Raw genomic sequence first — 23,361 nt, 5'->3', positions numbered from 1 at the left:
TTAATTTTATTGTTTGAAAAGTGTTTATATGATTATAAAATAGATATATTATATGGATATATAAAACAATTTAAAATTTATGTTAAATCACTAAAATACTTTTTATTTATAATAATTATAAATTATTCTAAAATAATAGAATGTAAAAATAAAAGAAATAAAAATACAATTATAATAATTAATTTTTTATTTTCTCATTTAATCATAATAAAAGAATTATTGTGTAATATAGTCTAATTTTTGAAAAACTAATTAAAAAGACAACCATTTAAAAAGTTGATAAAAATATTAAAATAAATTATATTAAATTTTATTCGTATTATATATTTTATTTATCACTTGTTTTTATCCTAATAAACATGTAAAAGTACATACATATTAAAAAATTGTATTCTTCTTTTACAAAAATATTTTTTTATAATAATATTTAAGTATATAACAAATAAATTAAAAGGAAATCTTGCCTATAGCATAATGTTTTGATTCTAACAAATTATAAATTATATTCTCAATCTTAATATGACTGTAAAAGAATATCAATTAATCACTATTAACAAAAAAATAAAATAAAATTTTATAATTATTTAGTAAAAATAATTAATTAGAGCTAAAAAATAAAAAAATGAACATTCAAAAATTAATTGCTATCCTTATATTAGGAGTTATAATGGTTTCTTCCTCCATTTATTTTGTTCAAAAATCTAATAATGTAGAAATGAGTTAATTTAATTATTAGTAGGTCTCATCTTCTGATGATTGTTATGGCCCTGGAGCTCCATGCTCATCTAATGATTAATGCTGTTCTGGATCTTGTAATTAAAGACCTCGCTCATGGCTTGCTTAATGCTCTTGATTCTACTAAAATAAATGAATTGTAACCACTAATAAAAAAGCCATTTTTTAAATAAATATTTTGAATACTTACTTTGTATATGTTTTATAAGCATTTAAATCAAAATATTAATTCCATTAAATTAATTTAAAAATTAAATTTTATTTTTTATAAAAGAGTTTTTCATTAAAAAATAAATATTTTTATTCATATTTAAAAGTAAAAATTCTAAGATCTATTCCAAATTATCCTAATCTTAATTATATGAATTAATAAATAATTATAATTATATCAAAATTGTATTTTAAATAAAAAATATGTTTTTTTTATTTATTTGAATAAATTAAATATTTAACTAAATTGAATATAAAGAGTGAGGATAAATAGTATTATTAAATGCCTTATTTAGGCAATAAATATTATTTAAAAAAAATAAAAATTTCTCTTAAATATTTAAAAATAAGATTGTGCTATATATTAAAATTAAGACCTCTATTTATTACTAAAGTGCATTATTGGCTTTCTTTTGATAAAGTTCTGCGAAGTAATTAATATATTTACAAAATAAAATATTATTTATAGATCAACTAAGCAAATCTAATAATCAAAAAATATTCTTCGAATATCTTCAGATGAATTTTTCAAAAATAAACTGACACTTTCAAATCTTTAAAAGACATTATTAAAACTATAATATAAGCAATGGTTTCAATATTATCAGATTATAATAATATTATAAATTTTAAATAAAATTCAATACTGATATGATAATTTAAAAATTTAGTGTTTTTATTAATATTACAAATTATTTAATTAGAATTTAATATAAACAATTTATTTTTGGATTTCGCATTAATTAAATAGTTTTGTTACATTTATTTATAAATTATTGTGTTATTAAATTTCTTGATTTATGATTATTTATCTTTAAAAATTAAGAAAACATGATTTAAAATTTTTTTTTAAAAATGGACATGTTCCAACAAAAATTTACTTTTTAATTTGGAAAATCAAATATTTAAAATAGTACTTGCTTTGGTGGGTTTCTGTCAGTGATTATTACTATTTTTGGTGTGATATACTTAGGCTATATGCTAAATCTTTATTTTGGAAATAAAATACTCCCTAAAATAACTTTGTTTTCTCAAACATGTTAGGATTAGTAAGAAATATAGCTATAGTTTGAATAGTCACCAATACTATTCAAATTGGAGTTGAATGGATTTTCAGTTAGTGATTTTTATGCAATAACGGGTAAAAATTATCTTAATATTGACGTTTATTTTGTAGAAGATGGCTTAAATTATACGAATTAATATATTATACCTACATAAGATTGTGCAAATGTCTACCCTGGCTGGAAAGGTTTTACTTGTTTAGACTTTAATAATGCTAATGATAAAATAAAACAGCTGGTTTATTCTAATAACATTTAAACAAGTTATTAAATTCACTTTTCATCATGTGAAGGTCAGAAAAACTGCTCTTCTAAAGAAGAAACTATGAATATATTAACCAATCAAGATACGACTTTTACTTTTTATTTAAATACATAATAATTTAATTACACTTCTAGCGAATTTCAATAAAATCTTTTAATGGAAAGTTACCAGTTTGATGACTTATTGGTTTTTTAAGGTGAAATTTACTTCCAAAAGATGACTTCGTACATATAAAAAGGAATGATGTTTTAAAATAAATATCAAAAAGACCATGTAGCTAATTATGATAGGTAAGATTACTTTCTAAGTAGAAATAATATTTATTAAAAGATTGGTTTTGATGCTTATGGCTAGCTCACATTTTAAGTTGATTAAAATTTCTCACAATAAGAATTTTAATTTCCTATGATAACTGAAGTCTTATCTTAGTTTTTTTCAATGATAAGTATATTTATGGCTATTGGAGTTATTGCATCTAAGTTTTCAAAAAACTTGATGCTTTAACACTTATGCATACTCCATTTAAAAGAATAATTTAAATGCACGGCAGCTTAGATTATTTAAAGAAATCAAATAAATCAACCAAATAAGAATAACAATAACAATAATTCTTTTATAGATGAAGTTATAAATTTGTAAGAAAAGATAAATAAAACAGATTTTTTAGATAGAAACAAACACATATCGATTTATTTAAAGTAAATTTCTCTAAAAAAATATTTTATTAAAACACTTTTTAATATAAAAAAGATTAAAAAAAATATTTTTAAAGGTCTTTAGAGTTAATTGCAGTAATTAAAATTAAGAATATAAATTAAATCAAAAAATAATGGACTATACTCTTGAATAATTGGATATTTTATAAATGTATAAATAATTGATAAAATTAAATATGGCTGTTAAGTTAATTTTAACTAAAGATTAATATGCAGCACTATAATTTTGTGGTTGCAATTTAGATAATGATATAGATGGTTTAAAAATCAAAAGTTGTTTAGAAAATAAATAGAAAAATCAGATTGAGTAAAAATAAGATAAATATAATTAAGTAAATACTAAATAAAATATTAATGATTATCACTTTAAGAATTAATAGGAAAATCAGGAAATACTTAATGATGTTTGCAAATCACCATAAAACTAAGAAAAAACTGTATTAAAAGATATTCAACAAACATCATCAAATCAAATTAACTAATTTGATTTAAGTAAATCATACATTTTAGATAAGCATCATAAGTAGAAAGATAATATGAACAAAAATCAATAAAGCAAAAATATTGAATTACTATCTAATTAATTTGATAAATCTGTTGAATAGGAATTGTAATTATTTGAGAGTAATTAATTTAAATTTTAGGATGAAAATTATTCTAAAAGTTAAGTGTAAATAGATAAAGACTAAATTAATTAAACTTTAAGTATTAATAATTAAATAAAAAGTGAAAATGCTAGTCGAATGCCTGCAACAATTTTGAAATTAAATTTCTTATAATCATATATTCGTAGTAGAGATTAAGAGTTCAAAGGAGATGAAAGCTTACAAACATATGATAAAGAAGATAAAGTAATAGAAGGAGTGAATACTGAATAGATGGATTTTAAAAATATAATAAAAAACATTAAAAATAATTAAAAAATATGTTAGAATTAAATTGACCAGGAAGGGAAGTGTAATGATGTTGAAAAAAGAATAGATCTATCTAATTTTAAAGAATAGGAACATTAAATAACAAATAAAAGAGTTAAGCAAGTTTCTAAAAAACACTAAAATGAAAAAATAAACTTTCCTATTATTTCAAGTCAAGTTGATAAAGCTAACTTAGAGACACAATTAAATCATATTGAAGAATTAAACAAATTGGATAAAGATGAATTATTATTAAAATAAGAATTTTTTAAATTTATAACTAAATTTGAATGCAATAATACTATAATTTCAACAATAGACAAAAATATACAAAATTCTTTACTAACTAATTGGATTCATCACAAATATTGACAATATAAATCCAACTTAAAATTAATTAGCTCATTTAAATATTAATAATAATAAAAAATAATTGCATTTATTTATAATTTAATATTAATAATCTATTTATTTTAAAAAAAATGTATCATAATTATAAAAATATTTTTATTCAAAAAAATCGAGTGATATAATAAATTTGTTTACTATAATTAGTTTCCTTTATTTTAAAATAATTAAAATAATTTATTTTAGATTAACTTATTCTAAGGTCCCTATTTATAAAGGATTAATTTTGAAAATTTTAAGACAAATGTAATTAATTAAATCAAATATATATGATATTTTTTAAGTTTATTTTGAGAAAACAATAGGCTATATAAATAAACCTTATATATTTGCTTTGAATCATAAATATCATTTAAAAATAAAATTTAATCTGCTTTTGTACATTATTTTAAACGATTAGAGAATTATTATTTGGGTCCTATAAAGGTTCAGAAGCTCTATATTTTGAAAAAAGGTTTATCTACATAATAATTATTATTTTTATATTTAATAAAATTTAAAAATTAATTTATTCAAAGTCAATAAAATTAATTGAACAACATATTTTATATATTTGCTATAAAAGGAGTCTTTCTAGTAGAATAAACTTAGGATAAATAAATTAAAATTATTTAAAATAATGGAGAAAAGATTATCTATTTTATATATTTATGTATAAATTTAATTAATTTCTGAATACCAAAAATATCTGATGATTAATGATTGTAAAAGTAATTAATTTAAATTAGTTATACTTTAATAATTTTTTTCTGATCAAGCAAATATATTTATTGAAACACATAACCTAATTATTAATTTAGTAATTTTCTGATATATTAGAATTCAAATAAAAAGATTTGAATTAAACCACAAAAAGAATTAAATAAATCAACCATTTAAGCTATATGTAATTAAAAATTTTAATTTAACATTAGTCATTTTTTTTCTGATCAATGATGGAATTTACTTAAATTATTTGATTAATTTTGACTTCTTCTGATAAATTAAAATTTTAGAAAATCATATCCTATTAAAAATCAAACAATCAATCATTATAATTTATATCAATAAAATAAAAAACAAAAAATTAAATTATTTGTTTATCAAATACAAAATGAAATTTGTTACTTTGTCAATTATAGTATTAGTTACTATCAGATTTGCTAAAGCTGATATCACTAAAATGTCTCAATACTAATATTGTGTTTCATCAGGGGCTTCTAGTAATATGTGGAGTTGTGATACAGCTGCTGACTAAGATAGATGCAACTAAAGTTTGTAATCTTTAAAAGATTGCTATTTAGAAGATTTTAGTTGCTTCCCTATGTATGCATTAAGCTATGAAAGTTATGTAAAATGTTTTACAGATTGTTCAAACAAAATTTTAGATCCTGATCTCAGATAATCAGTATAAAAACTCGGACTTTGCCTTTAAGGAAAGGCCTTTAGCTCTTGAAAAAGAAAAGTAGTATTCGTAAAGCTACTTAAATAATATTAAAATAATATGTATTATAAAATATTTAATCAGGATCCATAAAACATTATATAAAATTCTTTTTATAAACTATAAATTTTTAAATTATTCTTTAATTCCTTTTTGCTTTCATTTCATAAAAGTATTTCCTTTATTAATATTTTAATTTTTAGTAATTTAGAATTTTAATAAACTTTTTATTTAAAGTAAAATTTATTTTATTTAGAAAAAGTATTCATTTTAAAAAATCATTTTTTGTTAAATAATATTTCAGCTAGTAAATCAAAAAAATATATTATTTTTATTAGAAATAAATTCTAAATTTTAGACTAGATTTAATTTATTTAAAGATATATTTTACGCAAATAAATTTCTATAATAAATTGTAAATGAAACAAGCATCTTTTTTATGATAAATATTAAATAGTGTCTTTTATACTTAGAATTAAATTGGATTAAGATTTCTCTGATATTTAACAAGCTGTCTATAAAAATATTTATTTTTTTTAAATAACAAAATATTAATTCAATAATTTATTTATTGATATTATAAAAACAACTATTTTTGATCAAAATTAAAATATTTAAAAATTATTACGAGTTATTAAAAAAAATAAAGTTATTAAAATGGAAGAAGAGATTATTTATAATAGTAATTTATAAAATTAGATTGAATAAATAAAGTAGGAGTCAATTTCAGAAGAAGAAAAAGCTCTTTTGATAGATTTAGTTAAATAAATTCACTTTATATCATCTGAAAATCCTCTCGCTAGAGAAAAGGGGCAGAACCAATTCGAATAAACATTTAATTTTGTATTTGAAAATCCAATTCTACAAGATTGCTTAAAATAGATATTTGGAGCTGCTTAAAGATAGCTTGAATAAAGTTTATGGCAAGAATAAATGAGTGGTTTATATGCCATCAGAGTAATTACATTACCTCGAAAGAGATATTTTAACTTTTTAAAAAATATATTTAGATTGAAGTATAGAGATATGATTGCACGCATGAGAGATACTAAGAAATTTATAATTTTACTACTAAATACCTTGATAATTAAGAAAATAGAATTAGAGAAATAGCTTCGGATATTTTAGCTTGCATAGGAGCCAAAGATAAAGAATGTTTCTAGCTTCTCAGAAGCCATATTTGCAATTACTTAAATTAGACTTTTGAAGCTGTTGTTCTTCCTTAAATATCCCATGGAATCAATGAAGTGTAGGAAGAAGAATCAAAAGATAGTCATAACAACTAGCATCATTCTCATTAAGTTTAAGTGTATAAGGATACAGAAATATGTCAATGGTAAACTAAAAATTGCTACTTCTTAGAGAGCTATATTCAATGCTTAAAAAAGTCATTTCTCTTGATGCAGCAAAAGAATGAGGGTAATGACTTAATTGACAAAGAAATTATGGAAGTTACACTTAAAGCTAGTTTACATGTCCACAAGCATATCCGTGAAGCCTCAGTCGGACTGGCTCAAGTATTCTCATAGATCATGAAAGAAGAAGATTTTAAAGTAAATGCTTAAGATTTAAGTACAGTTATAGGAAGAGGTATAATGATTTTTCTTTATATTTTTAACAATTTTAAAAATATTATTTGAAATGTTTATTGCAAGAAAATTTTTAAAATGTGATTATAAATTTCTTTTAAAAAATAGGCTTAGGAGATTCCTTTACTTAAGTTAGACACTAGGCTGTTAAGGCTGTTAAAGATTTCTTTAAAAAATGTGAAGAGTTCAAAATAAAAGATACTTTTATTCCTTAGCTAATTTACAAATTTTGCTTTAACATTCATCACCCAGCAGAAGGTCTAAAAGCATTTACCAGATTGAGCTGGATGGAAATCTTCCCAGTGGGAGGAAGGGATTTAGTAGCTCAAAATGCATTAGCAACAACTCAATATTATATTTTGTAATCATACTCAAGAAATCACGAAATTAGATAGGCTGCCTGTATATGTCTTTAAGAAATGATTTCAAAGGTACATTACAAGAAATTTAAATTCATAAAAATGTTTAAAATAAATTCTTACTCAATAGTTTAAAATTAAATAAATAAAGCGATTAAAAAATTTAATGGCTATGAACAATCATAAAAGTAAAAAAAGAGAAATTTAGAATAGAATTTTCTAAATTAAATTTTTAGATTATTGAAAAAATATATTTAAAATAATATAAATTTTATTTTTATAAAGGTTATGGATACTAATGAATAGAGCAAATAGGTAGTAAAGGGTCTGCATAAAGATATTTTAGAAGCTCTTCTTAATTGTTCTCATTTTGAACCAAATTCTTGTGTAAGAGAGGAGAGTCTGAAATGCATTTCAAAACTACTTGATTAAATGGGAGAGTTATTGTCAGACGAAGAAAGAAACTAAATAGCTGAGGTTTCTTAGTTCCATTTGGCAGACTAATCTAATTAGGTAAAGCAAAATGCAGCTATGGTCCTTGGATCTTTGTTCAAATAAAAGTAGAACGAAGAAGAGAAAAAAGCTTATATTGAAGAAATCAAGGATAGAATTAAAAATGTTAGTAAGATTGATGTTTAACCCTCTGCTCCTTCTAACTCAGGATAAGAAACTTATGCTCATCCCTCATAATAATAAATTTCAGTTGCAAAAAATAGATTTGTTTCTGAGTATTTTGAAGGATTGGTGGCATTAGTAAAGGAATTAGCTTATGCAATAGGTAAAGAAAAGAGCCAAATAACATAGAGCTTTTGTGAACTCATTATATATAACATGAGAAATCTTAATTTTGAAAAAAATGAAAATATCAAAGAAAACATATGGGTTATGTACTCTGAGATTTTAACGAAAACTTTAAATAAAAAGAATACCAAAGACTTAATAGAAGACTTGCTTGACCCAGTATTTAAAGATTTTAAGCATGAGAAAGTAAATGTAAGAAATGCAGCACAAAACTTAATAAGAGAGTTAGCAAAATTCATAGGACCAAATATCTTAAAAGGAAGAATAGAAATGAAAGGAGATTTAGCATACATGTCAGAATATGATAAATTAAATTTAGTTTGACTTTTATCATTACTAAATAAAAGTATTCATATTTAATCTAATCATTTATTTATAAGTTTAAAAATCAAAATATATGCTGGTTTTTATAAATATAATTTCAAATATCACAATATATTTTTGATTAAATTTTATAATTTATGTAAATAAACTGTAACTTTAACTAAAAAACAAAATAAATAAACTTACATGTTAACATTTCCTATTAAAATTTAATTAATTAGTTTATTTATAAATTTTTAGGAAATATTGTGAGAATAAATGAAGATTTACAGAAACTAATTAATTTTTCAATAATTATTGACTTTAAATATTTAAATCTACTAAATTTATAAATTAATAGTACAATTTATGAAATTTTAAAAAATAGTAGATTAATTATATTAAAATTTTATTTTTTTTCTACTAATTCAAAAGCTAAGAAAAAAAGTGATAAAGTGTATCTTGTAGATAAAAGTTATTATTTAAGTTGGAAAAATGTAATATCTTGCAATATTTTAGATGTAAATAAACTAATTTTGGCTGAATATTAAGTGATGACAATAATTGTGTTGAAACTTAGTTAGATCATTTATTATATTATTTAATTTAAAAATGTTAAGCAATTATGTAATACGAGTAATTTTTTATGGAGAATAAAATTTTAGATTATTATTCTATTAAAAAGAGTACTTCTATTTCTTTATTAAGATCTGCATGCATTTATTTTTATTAATTTATACACAAAATTAGTGCAAATTATATTTTAGTTAAAAAATGAATTTTAAAAATTTTTAAACAACTGTAAACTTGAAAAAGTTGTATTATTTTAACATCAAGATATATAATTAGCCTTTAAAATAATCGTTTGAAGAAAGCGATGAAGAGAACCAAGAATAAATAAGGTCTTATTTAGATTTTTAGTAAACAGAATGCTAAGAAGTCAACGTTGGATACTATGAAATATTAAAAGCCAAATAGCCTATTTTTAAACAAAATAAAGGTGAAAATTACAACGATAGCTTCGATTTTGAGGACAAGTATAAATAAGAATACTTGAGAATGCATGACTAATAAATTGAAAATCCACATTATCTTTAAGGTGTCATTTAATTTAAAGTAGAAGATGAAAATAATTATAATAAAGAATGTAATAAAAATTATGATAAATTATTTTATTTTTCATTCTGCCAATTTTAATAAAAAAAGTCAAATCCATAATTTTAGAAGACGACTAGCTTTTCTATTGTTAAAATGATAACTTAACAAATCTGATATAATCAATACAAAAAAGCTACTGTAGAATTGTAGACGAAGGAGATGATAAAATAAGATAAATTACATTAAACAGAGACATATAAAAGCTTGATAGAATGAAATAATTTAATAAAGGATCATACTCTTACTTCGTAATAGAGAAACTTAAATTTAGAGAATATAAAAAGAACGTCGGATAAGCAGAATATAGATACTAAATAAAATCATGTGAGAGTATGGATGTTAAATATAAGTAATTTATTATAGTTGCAAGTTCTGATCAACAATTTAAATAGCATTTGCACCTCTTGCACAAACAGGATAAGCTTTCTGCTTATTCCATATAAAAGACTATAGAGTAGAGAATGGACACTATTATTTACCGTTCATTTAAAGATATTATTCGCTTGTGTTTCTACAGCAAGTTAGAAGATTAAAAAAGGTATGGTGATTTTTATCAAATTCTTACTTCTAAGGAATAAAAAATAAATCAGAGCTATTTTAAAATGTAAGATGGAAGTAAAATTAGTTTAAAAGAGATAAAAAGTATTGTCTACAAGAATGCTTGTATTGAAGGTATTTTTCCTTTCAACATTTACCTAAACACATTTGAAGAAAAGTACGTAATGACTAAATTAAAATTATTAGTTGGTAAAATTTTATCAGATAATTCTTATAAGCTCACCCACCACTTAAGTACTTAAGTAGGGAATATCTTTTATTCCTATAACACTTCAAATATATTTTAAATTTACAAAATGCAATAAAAGGAGCGTAGTGTCTCTAAAACCAATGAATTCACTAAAATTAGGGTACTTGATTTCTTTCCATTAAATTAGCAAATTGATGAAATCTCTCATTACATCTTCAATCGTTTAGATTACTTCGACAGTCAGTTGATTGATTTCTTTTCTTGTTTTACAGATTAGGAAATCATAAATAAATGTGAAGATATATTAAGTAGAGTTTATAAAATTAAAGAGTTTTTTGGTTTTGATGGATAAAGTATAAACACAGAACAAAAATATGAAATTATTATTTACCTTCTTAATGATATTGAAGATATATTAAAATATATCAAAAATGAAGAAAAAGTGTAGGTAAATTAAGTGAACTAATCTGAATTTAAGAGGTAAATTGATGTTATAGAAGAAATATTAAATTAATTTAGTCAATGTCTGTAAGATGATACAAGTATTTAAAATCTCCCTTAAGAAAATCAAGAGATGCTTCTAGAAATAGCCTATCAAAACGAAGACCTATATGAAAATTTTGAAGTTAATGTTTTAGAATAAATAAATACTCTTTACAAAACATTCTTGAAATACATACTTACTAACTCTCAAGTTAAAGCATTTTACTTCTCAGATCAGTTTTCTAAAATTCACGATTCAGATGATGAAGTAAATAAAAAAAAATCATTTATTTAGCTTTCCTTATATATAATTCACATAATAATTTTAGATATTAGTTTAGCCAATAAATTAAAAAATTTTAATTAAATAAATAAATAAATAAAAAAAACAAACAAACAAACAAATAGATAAATGAATGAATGAATGAATAGAAAATATTCTAACGAAAAAATTTGAGTTGAATAAAAAATAAATTTTTAAATTGAATGTTTAAAGAAATTATTGTTTTAATATTTCTGTCCGTTCTAAATGTTACCTATTACTTTTATTAATTTGAAAAGGATGAATTAGAAGAAAAAAAGGAAGATTTTGAAGAGTAAAAAGATTATTCAAGCTCATCTAATTTATATTAATAAGGCAAGTATTAATATAATAGCAATTAGTAGGGTGATGGCAGTGTTTACACTTTACTATTAAGAAGATTAGGATATTATTTCCTCTCACATTATTTTGGATAGTTTAAATATTTTCATAGCTGGCCTATTATTATTACGGATGTGGAATTTAAAAAATATTAGTTGCTATAGAATAATTGCCAAACTTCAGGAATTTCGTTTGCTTATCAAATTAAGGAGCTGTTAAAAGAATTTATTGAGCCCCTATTCATCCCTGAATAGAACTAATTTTTTGAATACTATGACTAGTATTTTAAGGGTTTGAATGAAAATAACCATTTGAGCTATTACTTCAAACCTATTGAATAAGATAAAAAAATTCATAATTAAAAAAAAGCTAAGATCGAAAGCAATAATAATAATAATAATAACAACAATAACAACAACACATTCAACAAAAATAACAATAATACTTTAGACAGTAAAGATAGTGTGATAAAATATTCTTAAAAAAGTATGGTAGAATAAAGCCCTTAAGAGAGAAGTGATAGAATCGATTCAATTGATATGAGTATACAACATACAAAATCAAATAAAAAGCATCAGTAGTTGTAATATTAGTAGTAGCTTGTATTAGATAAAAAGTATAAAGAGTTCTACTTTAAATCTTTAATTAAAACCTTTTAAAAGTATAGTTCTAAAATTAATACAATTTTGAATCAATCCATCAAGCCCTTGATTCTCGAAAAACCTCTACCTTATCACTAATTTTATGGAGAAAAAATGGTTTATGAGTACATGAACGCAATCATTTCAAAAGATGATCTCATTCTTTAGGTTTATAAAATCATCGTTAAAGATTTCCCTGAAACTCTATAAGATAAAGAAAAAATAAAATAAGTTTGCTTCAGCGTTCTTGGAGAAGAAATTGTTGATAAAAATCATGCATTTTAAGTTATTGTAAACTAAGCTTTAAGTTAAATTTATAAAAAACCAGATGATAATATGAATCAATAATAATACTCTAACAAATCAATTTCTTAAGATTTTTTATCTACTTTATTTATTATCTATGATGCCCTTTACTTCATGCGTAATAAATCATACAAAGATAATAGAAGCACTGGCTCAAATAATGGAAAAAGTGCTGCTTAAAATAATAACTTATTAGGAGATAGAGGAGACAATAACTCAAGTTTTACCAACAAAAAACCTACTTCCGAGTAAAAGATTATTGACTCTTAAAAACAGAAATACTTTAAATCATATATAAGACACGAATATAAAGATTTTTTCAAAGAGCTAGCCTTCTATTACTTCAACTCCATTCGTATGAAACATTCAACTTTTACATCAAGAGATTCTCTCTCATATTTAGGCTTTCTTCTAATAAAAGATCCAGAAAAAAAATATTATATCTGATAAAATTTAAAATTAAAGTTAATAAATTAAATATTTTTTATCCTTCTTAGATAATTAAATGTTTTTATTTTATTTTTTATTAATGAAATAATTAATTATCATTTAATTTTAAAAAAACTCTCAATAATTTGTTAAATTTAAGGAATCAAATTTTTTTTTAATTAGATTTAAAAGAAAGAAAATATTTTAAAAATATTGCTTATTAAATACCCGTTTTTATTTTTGATATATTAAATGTTAATATTTTACTTTAGGTGATAAATTTTTGTTTAATAACTTTATAAAATCTCACTTTTTAAGATCAAAAATGAAATAATAAAATTAATTTGAAAAAAAATAAATTAAGAAAATATTTTTAAAATATAACTTAACAATTTTTAATTAAATTTTAAATTTTAGCTCTAAATAAAAGATGAATTATTAAATATTTTAAAATTAATAATAAATGTTTAAGAACTTAAAAAAATCTTAATTATTAAGGTAAAAATAAAACAGTAAAATTAAAATTTATAAATTTTAATAAAGAAAGAAAATACTTTTAAAATATAATTAATATATTTTTAATTTTTTGAACTAAATATAAAATAGTTCGTTTTCTTTAAAATATTAATATAAACTCTAAACAAACATCTTTTTAAAAGCTAACATTATAAGGTAAATATGTAATAGTAAAATTAATATTTGTAAAATAATCAAGAATAAAATATTCTTAAAATATCAAGAATACATTTTTAATTAAATTTTGAAATTTTTAACTCTTAATTAATATAAACAGATGGATTTTATTTATTTAAAAGATTAATTATTCAATATTTTAAATTTGTATTAAATATTTTAAAATTTTATAAAATCTTTAAAAAAGTGAAATTCTTTTTTTGTAATTTTACTTGTTATGATAATGTTTGTAATTGATTAAGAAAAATTGAGGAAATTAAAGAAATTATTTTATAAATTTCAAGGTTGTTTATTGATAGATTTGAAATTTTAATTATAGATCGATAAATGTAGATAGAATATAAATTTTTTTAATTTCAAAATGGCCTTCCTTACTTATTTTGAGAAATTAATTGAATTTATACCTAAATAATAAATACAAACAAAAACTATATTCATTTTCAGTTAATATAATATTCAAATAAATTTGAAAATAACTAGTTGATTTGAGTGTATTCGTTTGAATCTTTGAATTAACAAGGAATTAAGAATTAATTATTATTAACAATTACTTTATCATAAAACTCAAATTTAAGAAAATAATCTTTAGCTAACAAAACACTCCAATAAATTAGTTTGAAGTTAATTTTCATAAAAAAGCTCATAAAAATTAGATTTAAGCTACTAGACATCTCAATATATATATAAAATTCTATTATTTTTAGCAACAAATACATTATTATTTAACATAAACTAAAATGAGAAACAGTTAGATGTCCAATTTTTCATTTATAAATCACATTAATAACATACAAATAGGAGATGATAAATAAAATAACTAATTTAATAATAATTTGGTCTTAAAAACTAACTCAAGCAACTCTACTCCGACTGACGATATGAATTAAGCTATTACTCCTTAAAATGAGAATTAAAATAGTTTTAACAATAATCTTGAAAATGTTAATGTTACAAATTTTTTAAAAGACAACAAAAAACTTTTTTGCTTTAATAACAGTCGCTGTGAATTTCCTAGTAATAATGAAATGGAATATTAATATCCAGCAAACTCTATGCAGAATAAAAAAATGTTAAATAATATCTTGAAGATTAATAGTCAGGCAGATGCAAATAATTCTTTTAACAATAAATTGTAAAGAGATGAAGCTATTTCTAATTATAATAGTGATATTTCTACATGTAAATAAGTAGATATTGATTAAAATAAGCTCTGTCCTAGACATCCATCGAAGGTAGTAAGATATCATTTAATTAGCAACTCGTTAGTTTAATTCTGCTCTAAGTGTGCTTTGGAATACGCAGTTAATGGAGTAAAAATTGAAAAAAACGAAAATCTTAGAGAAAAAAAGCTTGACTATGACAAAATTTCTATAAAAATTAGTTAGAATTCAAAAGATTCTTCCCTTTTCACAATTACTAAGAATACTTAACCAGATACTTAACAAACACTTCACACTGAAACAGCAAATATAGAACAATGTAAATATTCCAAAAAATGTTTATTATTTAAAAAATATTCGATTGAAATTATAATTTTCTCATTTAACTTAGAACAATTGTTCTGTCTTTTAAGCATATTTATTGTTTTATCAATGAAGATTTAATTAGCAAAAAAATTAAAATTTATATGTTTAAAATAAAGGGAATGAATCTTATAAGAATGAGAAATTAAGAGTTTTCATGGAGAGAGTTGGCTATACTAGCTAGTTTTTGAAGCAAACAGAAGAAAGTATTATAAAAAAACTTGAAGAAAGTTAGAGATACTTTTAATTAGAAGAAAAGAAAATAGTAGACACTTTCGAAGAGATCATGAAGAGCATATTAAACGAAAAGAATGAGATTATGCTTTTGTCTAAACATTCAAATCAAGAAAGTAATAATTTGCTCTTAACTTAGCTAGAGAGTATCAGAAAGCAGTAAAATGAGATTAATCAATTCAGCGAAGATATCTCTATAAACATAGATAATATTATCTTTTCAATGGAAAAGCAACCTTTTGATGATATAATTAACAGATATAATTAAAGAATTTCTTAGATAAATACTTTCACTATTTAATTGTCATCCCAATAAGTTTCTCTCCTAGAAATCAACTAAAACTTTGAGAATATAAAAATAATCAAAGCCAAAATTCTCCCTAACTTGCTTACAATTAAATAGAATAGCATTACTTTCAGAGAGTTTTTAAACAGCTGCATGGTCTCTCCTGAAAAATAGATAACCCCAATCCATAATAACTTTAATCAAGTTGATTTAGTTGCTTAATTACCTTAGATAGATTTAGAAAATTAAAATAACTACGATACTAACTGCGCTTAAGAAAACAAACCAAGGATCTCTTCTACTAAAAATATAAAGTAAAAAATTATGTCTCCCTGCTAAAACACTAGTAAAAGCAATTCTAAAATTAACTATTTTAAAATACCATAAAATACTCTTGTGAATAGATCCTATGATGGAGGATTTAGAAACGATGCTTCACTTTAATTAAACACTTCTCTAAATTTAAATAGTAGCTTCAATAAATTTAACAATAATTTATTAAATAATTCATTTTCACATACTTCTGCACTACCGATAACAAATAACAACAAGAATTATAGGGCTAAGAGCACCAATTGCTAAAAACCTAACATTCAGGCATTCTAGGAATCTAATCTATTCTCTTACACTCATAAACATGGTAAAAAGCAAGCAGTTTGCCAAGCTCAACCTTATTTCTAGAAAATTCATAATGAATCACTTGATTGCTAAAGAGAAAAAAACAATTTGAAACTGAAATAAGTATAAAACGAAAGTATAGTAAAACACATATAGAGACAAAATAAAGATAAAAAGCAAAGCAATCAGAGCTCGTTAAACCCTTCTAGAAGAGCATCCAAGCACTAATATTTAGTTAGCCAATAAGAGAGCTTGCATGAAAATTATGGAAAAAGCACTAATGAATTTTTGCATGAAGAAGACGCTTATAAATCATATATTAATAACACTTCGTTTGATAACAGTTTTTCAACAAATATAGGACCTGAGAAGATATCTGTAAATAATCCTTCATCTGGTATCATTGGATAAAGAAACAGCTAATATAATAAAAGTACAAGTAGCCATATTAACCCAGTATTCAACCATTCTCTAAATAATCTTAGTAATTAGCAAAATAGTAACAGTGTATTTAATAAAAGCCAAAACAATTTCATCAATACAAATAAGAACACAGTTTATACATAAGTGTTAAAAACAATGAAAGGGAGATATAATTCAAACAATAACAGCAACCATTAAGCATCTAAATAGAATAATAACCACTTAAATTCCTAAAATAATTCATTTAATAATTCTCACTTTAACAGTATGAATACCGATATCAATGATATTAACCCTAATAACATATCTGTATCAAACAAAGAAAATCTAACTCTCTAAATAAATACTATGTTTTGAATGAAGTATTTGGTTATCATTATAGACTTTGGTGAAATTGAATTCTACGAAAACGCGTAAAAGTAGATAGATTAATAAATAAATAAAAATATAATATTATTTATTAAATTGATAGTTGAAGGAAGACACGTGGTTAAATAGCGGACAAAAAAAAATTAATTATTTGCATATTTAATTGGTTTAGTGGACAATCAATTTTATTATTTATATTTATTATATATTTTATTAAAAATTTCAAAAATTTTAAATAAATTCTTTTATTTGATTTATTTATTTTTAATTTATTTGATCTATTATTTATTCTAAATTTTATTTCTTAAAAAACTTATTTTATTAAATTCAAGAATCTTAAAAATCTATTTTGTTTGCTTAAACAAACAATTTTATTCTAATAAAATATTTTTAAATATCTATCAACCATAATCTTTTATATGAAATGCATAAACTAATTTGTCTTAGTTTTTCTGATCAGGATAAATTTTTAATAAAAAGAAATTTTTGATATTTTTCTTTATTCGAAAGAAATCTAAATATTATCTAGAATATATGATTAGAATTTGCTTGTTTCCCCAGAAATACAATAATAAAACACAAGGAACTAAAAGCAATTAGAATTAATTCTATCAAAAGTGTCTAGTCTTCTAGAAATCAGTTTTTACTTAATTAATAAATATAAATAGTTCCTCTTTTAAATTAGTAATCTACTTTAATCTTTTGTAGGGTTAATAGCGATTGATTTGTTAAAATCGATTTGATTCAACCACCTTATCCAAAATTAATTAAATTAATTATCAAAAAATAGATAAATTTTCAATGAAGAAATAATTGAGAATAACTTCTGCGCCTATTGGAGTGGAAGCAAAACCAACTGAGCAAGAGAAGAAAGTTACTCTTGAGTCTTCTTTCTTCTAAAAACTAAAAGAAGAATTAAAGAAGTACGAATACGTTACCAGTAACGAGTACTTCTAAAAAAATTTTGATGTAGAAAAAATGAAAACACTCAGTAAGGCTTGGGACATGTATAGAAAATTGAAAGCTAAAGCTCACGAAGTAGTCTAAGAAGGATTTGAATTATATAAGAATTGTGAAAAGAAAGAAAAAGATGATAAATTAGAAACAGTCATTGATACTTACAATAAGATTAAAGAAAAAGAAAAGCTACAAGAAAAAGACTAAAAAACCTCTACTTCATCAAAGATAGAGCCTCAAATAGTATGGAGAAACGAGAAGAAAGATGACAAATACGATCACAAGCAGATCGGTGAAATCTATGTTATTTTGTTCTTTGGTTTACAGTTAAGATCTCTATGTGACTTTTTATATACGAACCTTAACCCACAAAAAACAGAAACATCAAAAGAAGAAGATGTCTTATCAAAATAAAGACATGAATACTTCAACCAAACAATTCCTAATTTCATCTAAAAAACGAAACAGAAAATTTACTATCAAGACTTACCAAATAAAGATAGAAAATTAGTAGATAGAATTTCACTTGGATATTAAGCCAAATCCGATTGAATCTAATTATTTGATCTCAAAAGTAATTAAATATTTTGTTTATTAATTAAAATTCCCAATAAATTTAGAAATGTAGTCCACTTTTATATTAAATTTTCTATTTCATCTGATGATTTGTTGTTTGTTTTAAGTAAAATTTAATATTTCTTTATCCTATTCTACATGCTACAAATTTAATTATCATACTTTTTTTTATTTATTTTAAAATAAAACCTTCCATGCATGATTATTGGTTTTTTACCTTTTTCATATAATCAAAAGTTTTAATTTTAAAAATAAAATCTTTTTTTTAATAGAATCAATTATTTTATGTATTTATTGATTGGTTTTATTTTCGTTTTCATCAAATTATTTATTTTATTTAATTAAAACACTATATTTTAAAATACATTTTTTTACACAATAATTTATTGATATTTTTTTAAATAGTGTTTTATTCTTTGAAAATTTAATAAAAGATTATCTCTTTATTCAAATTTACTTACTCTCTTTATTGATTTGTTTTTATATATTAACTTATTTATAAATCTATTTTTCTATCTACTAATTAGTTTAATTTATTTATTTATCTGCAAAGAATTACTTTTTCAATACTTTTATTTTATAAAAGATTCTCTGTCAAAATATTTATTGATTTGTTTTATTAATGTATTTATTTTTTGATTTATGTTTCTAACAATAAAGTAATTAATTTTATTTACTTATTTGTAAAGAATATTAAAGTAATCGATTTGTTTTTAAAAATTTAATAATTACTGTTTAAAATCTCTGTATCAATCAATCAATTTATTTATTTTTTATTAAAGCATAAATTTATCGAATTTATTTAAATAAAATATTATTTAATATGTTTATTTTATTATTTGATATATTTTAAATTGAGTTTTATTATTCACATTTTGTTAAGTGTTTTAAGTATAAGATCTGTTGTTTTTTGTGATTACTTTATATTTACCCTCATTTTAAAAAAAGTGTTTTTTATTCCTTGATATGAAATAATTTTTGCAAGTAATTATTATTAATTAATTTTATCAAAAAAATTTTTTAATATTTCTTTTTAAAAATAAAATTTACCTTAATAATTCTTAATTAGTCTAATTTTTTTTATTTGCTACAAATAAAATTTTTTTGAAATTTTTAATTTTAATAATTTATTTGTAAAATTATATTTAAAATTATTCAGATTTATTTATGTTAGAAGGTATTAACTTAAAAAACACTTGATGTATTTGTTTGAAAATTTTAGATTAGTATATAAACACAAATAATTTTGAAATTAAGAGCTATTTGATCAATTGTTAATAGAGAATTTTCAATAAATGATATGATGATACAGGGATATATAAAAGAGTGTTAGACTTTTAATAATATTTATATAGGTGATTAATAAAGATTTAACATTTAATATCCTAATCTACTTTCCTTTCTTTTATAAAGAAAAGGCAAGGAGATTAGTAATGAAAAAGTGTAAGGAATAAATTATTCATATTTTGCTTTTCAATTTAATTAATTATTTCATATGGGTTCATCATCTTCAACGACTTAGTGTTCTTATTATTCTTCGTGTCCTTCTTTGGCTTCTTATTCACCTTCAACACCATCAAGTAAATTTTCTTCAGCTGTATTTGTTTATTCTTATTTTTCTTCAGCTTTTTCTTCATGTTATTATTATTCATTAGTAACTGTGGTAGTAGCAACTTCTTCCTTTACTTCATGAGTTTCAGCTGCTTGTTTTTCTGCTTCTTCATGCTTTTCATCCTTTTTTTCTTCTACTTTAGTTTCATCTTCCTTCTTTTCTGCTGGTTTAGCTGCATCTTTTTTATTATCTTTTGCAGCAGCTTCTTTACCTCCCTTTGCAGCAGTTGTGGTAGCAGGCTTGTGAGTAGTACTAGTTGTAGACTTATGAGTAGTAGCAGGAGTTTTCTTATCATCAGCTTTATGGGTTACAGCAGGTTTCTTTTCATCCTTTTTTTCATCCTATTTTATTAAAATATGATTTAAAATAAGTAAACACAATGCTTTTGAAAATTTTTCTTTTATATTTTTAAATATTTCTTCTATTAAAGATTAAATTTAAATAGAATAAATCATTTTTATTCATATTTATATCGCCTTTTATTATATTAATAATATTTCTAATTTATTTGTAAATATTTGCTATTTATGTATGCACTTATATATCTTAATAATTTTTGAGGTAATTTTTTTAAATATGCAGAAATGTATTTATTTTTGGAATATTTACCTTGGCTGCAGTATGAGGAGTTTCTTTCTTAGGTTCATTATCCTTTTTGACAGGCTTAGGAGTGGTAGTAGCGGGTTTAGTAATAGGTTTCTTTTCTTCTTTCTTTTCATCTTTCTTTTCGTCTTTTTTATCGTCTTTCTTGACAGCAGTTGTAGGTCTTTATACTGGCTTCTTTTCTTCTTTCTTTTCAGATCCTTCAGACTTCTTTTCATCCTTATTTTCTTCAGGTTTAGGTTTAGCAGTAGTAGGTCTGGTAGTAGTAACTTTATGCTCAGTAGCGGGCTTAGTTTCAGTAGCAGGCTTATGTTCGTTAGCAGGTTTAGGATCAGTAGGCTTTGCAGTTGATGGTCTATTAACAACAGGCTTCTTATCTTCTTTTTTATCATCTGTATGAGCAGCAGTAGTAGTGGGCTTTCTTGCTCCGTTAACTATAGGTATAAAAAATAATTAAATCCAATATGAAAGCATTTATAACCTTGTATATTATACTGACTAAAATATTTAGTTTTAAAAACCATAGTTTAAAAATTTAAATCTGTTTATTTAAAAAACCATCTTATTAAAAGAATGCTATGCTGAAATTATTTAAAAAGCTTTTGCTTTGCTTTATTAAGCTATATATAATTCAAGAAAAATTTTGACTTTTTGAATTTTTAAAATATTTTAGGTATTTAAGAGTTTCTATTTGAAATTTCTACATATTCTTAAAAATTAACTCTTTTAACTTTTGAATATTGTTCAGATTTTGTGCTAATGTAATTGTTTAAACTATAAATTAAATGCTAAATCACCATTTTGAAGCACTTTAAGCTTGCTTTTAATGAAAAACAAAGATTTATTCTATACTAACGAAAAATGGGCTTTAAAATAAGTATTTTATTTAGGCTTTGATAAACTCTTGTTTAAGAAAGAACTGCTAAAGTTTAAAATTAAATCTTGAATTCAGTGCTTTTTAAATTTAGTAAAAGTAAATAAAACACGTACCTCCAGTAGTATGAGATCCATTCTGTCCGACCTTTGTTACTTTAGCATCTTTAGCAGCTGCCAAGTTAGAAGTCAATTGCTATAAGGATAATTCAAGAGAATGGATTAAGGAGTCCTTCTTTTTCTCATTTTCTTCAAGCTTTTCGATGCGCTATAAGTAAGGCTTGAGTTATTCTTTTAACCAAGCTTCTACTTCAGAGATAGCAATAGTTTGGGCTTAAGCAGGTGTCTCTTCCATTTTATTCTTATTTATTTATTCGTAATAAAATATTGATGATTCTTTAAATATTTGATATTATAATAATAATTATTCCTTATTTTTTTTATTTTTATTTTTTTAGTTTGTTTTTGAATATCTTTTCGATTCTTTTCACTTACGCACGCTTATAAGTATGCATTTATTTATTCTATACAAATTTTCAATTATTTACTAGATAAATAAACAAACAATCTCTATCTATTTGAAACAAGATAGGTATTTATGTCAAAATACAAGCTGTTATCAAAAAAACAACAAAGGGTTTAATATTATTGTGCGTGTTTTCATATAAATATAGTGTATTTTATAAGATAAGGCAACACTGATTTATTTATTAATTTACTTACCTTTCTATTTTATTGTTAATTAATTATTTTTCAAATTATTTTCTTCAAAATAATTTAAATTTTTCACTTTTCTATTATTCTTACTGCATTAAAATTGACATCACTGCTAAATCTTTTGATGCAATAAAACAGTAAATCTAATCAAAATAGAATGATTCATTAGGAACATTACATTCTATAATAAATATTAAGATATTTTTCCTTTTATAATCATAGCAGCTAACTACATCAACTTCTGCAATATTTTTATCAATTTTTCAGACCACCTTTTTGTTTGTACATTTTTATGAAATTCTTGTCTATTTTAAAATAAAAATCATGAATTAATTTCATTTTTTCCATAAACAAAATTGTCAAAAAAAAATAGTTAATAGCTGAAATTATTTATAAAATATTCTTTTTTTATTTCTACTTTGATATAAATTTAGTGATTTGTAATTCAATTTTATTATATAATATGAAAATTTTCTTAACAACTATTTTTTTCAATCAAGAGAGTGTTTTTTATCATGTTTTAATTAATTCAAATATTTTCTTTATATTAATCTACTTTTGCATTTCATATTAAATTCCTTCAAATTAAATTTATCCTATTTAAATCTCCTCATGTTTAAAATAAGTTAAAACTTTTTCATACATTCTGACATATGTATTAAGATAAATTCAAAAATTTAAC

General features: G+C 22.0%; 8 protein-coding genes across 8 annotated transcripts; 7 read left to right on the top strand and 1 right to left on the bottom strand. All coding sequences in view use genetic code 6, as the record gives it.

Moving 5' to 3' along the window:
* Positions 1-622: 622 nt before the first annotated feature.
* On the top strand, positions 623-853 carry TTHERM_000283269 (transmembrane protein, putative; the record flags this gene model as incomplete). The annotated part of the gene is made up of 1 exon (XM_012798159.1): positions 623-853. One exon carries the CDS (start codon positions 623-625, stop codon positions 851-853), a length of 231 nt encoding a protein of 76 aa, XP_012653613.1.
* Positions 854-1,753: 900 nt separating this feature from the next.
* On the top strand, positions 1,754-4,445 carry TTHERM_00283250 (transmembrane protein, putative). The gene is made up of 2 exons (XM_001018181.2): positions 1,754-2,972; positions 3,025-4,445. Exons 1-2 carry the CDS (start codon positions 1,777-1,779, stop codon positions 4,274-4,276), a joined length of 2,448 nt encoding a protein of 815 aa, XP_001018181.2. The 5' UTR covers positions 1,754-1,776; the 3' UTR covers positions 4,277-4,445.
* A 960-nt stretch (positions 4,446-5,405) lies between these two features.
* On the top strand, positions 5,406-5,747 carry TTHERM_00283240 (hypothetical protein; the record flags this gene model as incomplete). Its single annotated transcript, XM_001018180.1, has 1 exon — positions 5,406-5,747. One exon carries the CDS (start codon positions 5,406-5,408, stop codon positions 5,745-5,747), a length of 342 nt encoding a protein of 113 aa, XP_001018180.1.
* A 645-nt stretch (positions 5,748-6,392) lies between these two features.
* TTHERM_00283230 (hypothetical protein) lies at positions 6,393-8,808 on the top strand (the record flags this gene model as incomplete). Its single annotated transcript, XM_001018179.1, has 4 exons — positions 6,393-6,692; positions 6,746-7,325; positions 7,433-7,755; positions 7,969-8,808. 4 exons carry the CDS (start codon positions 6,393-6,395, stop codon positions 8,806-8,808), a joined length of 2,043 nt encoding a protein of 680 aa, XP_001018179.1.
* Positions 8,809-9,507: 699 nt separating this feature from the next.
* On the top strand, positions 9,508-13,213 carry TTHERM_00283220 (hypothetical protein; the record flags this gene model as incomplete). Its single annotated transcript, XM_001018178.2, has 3 exons — positions 9,508-9,934; positions 9,994-11,444; positions 11,738-13,213. The coding sequence occupies exons 1-3, from the start codon at positions 9,562-9,564 to the stop codon at positions 13,211-13,213; spliced, it is 3,300 nt and encodes a 1,099-aa protein (XP_001018178.2). The 5' UTR covers positions 9,508-9,561.
* Positions 13,214-14,625: 1,412 nt separating this feature from the next.
* On the top strand, positions 14,626-17,329 carry TTHERM_00283210 (hypothetical protein; the record flags this gene model as incomplete). The annotated part of the gene is made up of 2 exons (XM_001018177.1): positions 14,626-15,367; positions 15,531-17,329. 2 exons carry the CDS (start codon positions 14,626-14,628, stop codon positions 17,327-17,329), a joined length of 2,541 nt encoding a protein of 846 aa, XP_001018177.1.
* Positions 17,330-18,142: 813 nt separating this feature from the next.
* On the top strand, positions 18,143-18,850 carry TTHERM_00283200 (hypothetical protein; the record flags this gene model as incomplete). The annotated part of the gene is made up of 1 exon (XM_001018176.1): positions 18,143-18,850. One exon carries the CDS (start codon positions 18,143-18,145, stop codon positions 18,848-18,850), a length of 708 nt encoding a protein of 235 aa, XP_001018176.1.
* Positions 18,851-20,150: 1,300 nt separating this feature from the next.
* TTHERM_00283190 (hypothetical protein) lies at positions 20,151-22,661 on the bottom strand. Its single transcript, XM_001018175.2, has 2 exons — positions 22,080-22,661; positions 20,151-21,523 (listed from the first exon to the last, which is right to left on the bottom strand). The coding sequence occupies exons 1-2, from the start codon at positions 22,315-22,317 to the stop codon at positions 20,823-20,825; spliced, it is 939 nt and encodes a 312-aa protein (XP_001018175.2). The 5' UTR covers positions 22,318-22,661; the 3' UTR covers positions 20,151-20,822.
* Between the last annotated feature and the right edge of the window lie 700 nt (positions 22,662-23,361).

Source organism: Tetrahymena thermophila (genome assembly GCF_000189635.1).
Source record: "Tetrahymena thermophila SB210 genomic scaffold scf_8254600, whole genome shotgun sequence".
Taxonomy (NCBI): Eukaryota; Ciliophora; class Oligohymenophorea; order Hymenostomatida; family Tetrahymenidae; genus Tetrahymena; species Tetrahymena thermophila.
Note: the sequence above shows the minus strand (reverse complement) of the source record. Positions and strands in the feature narration are given on the sequence as shown.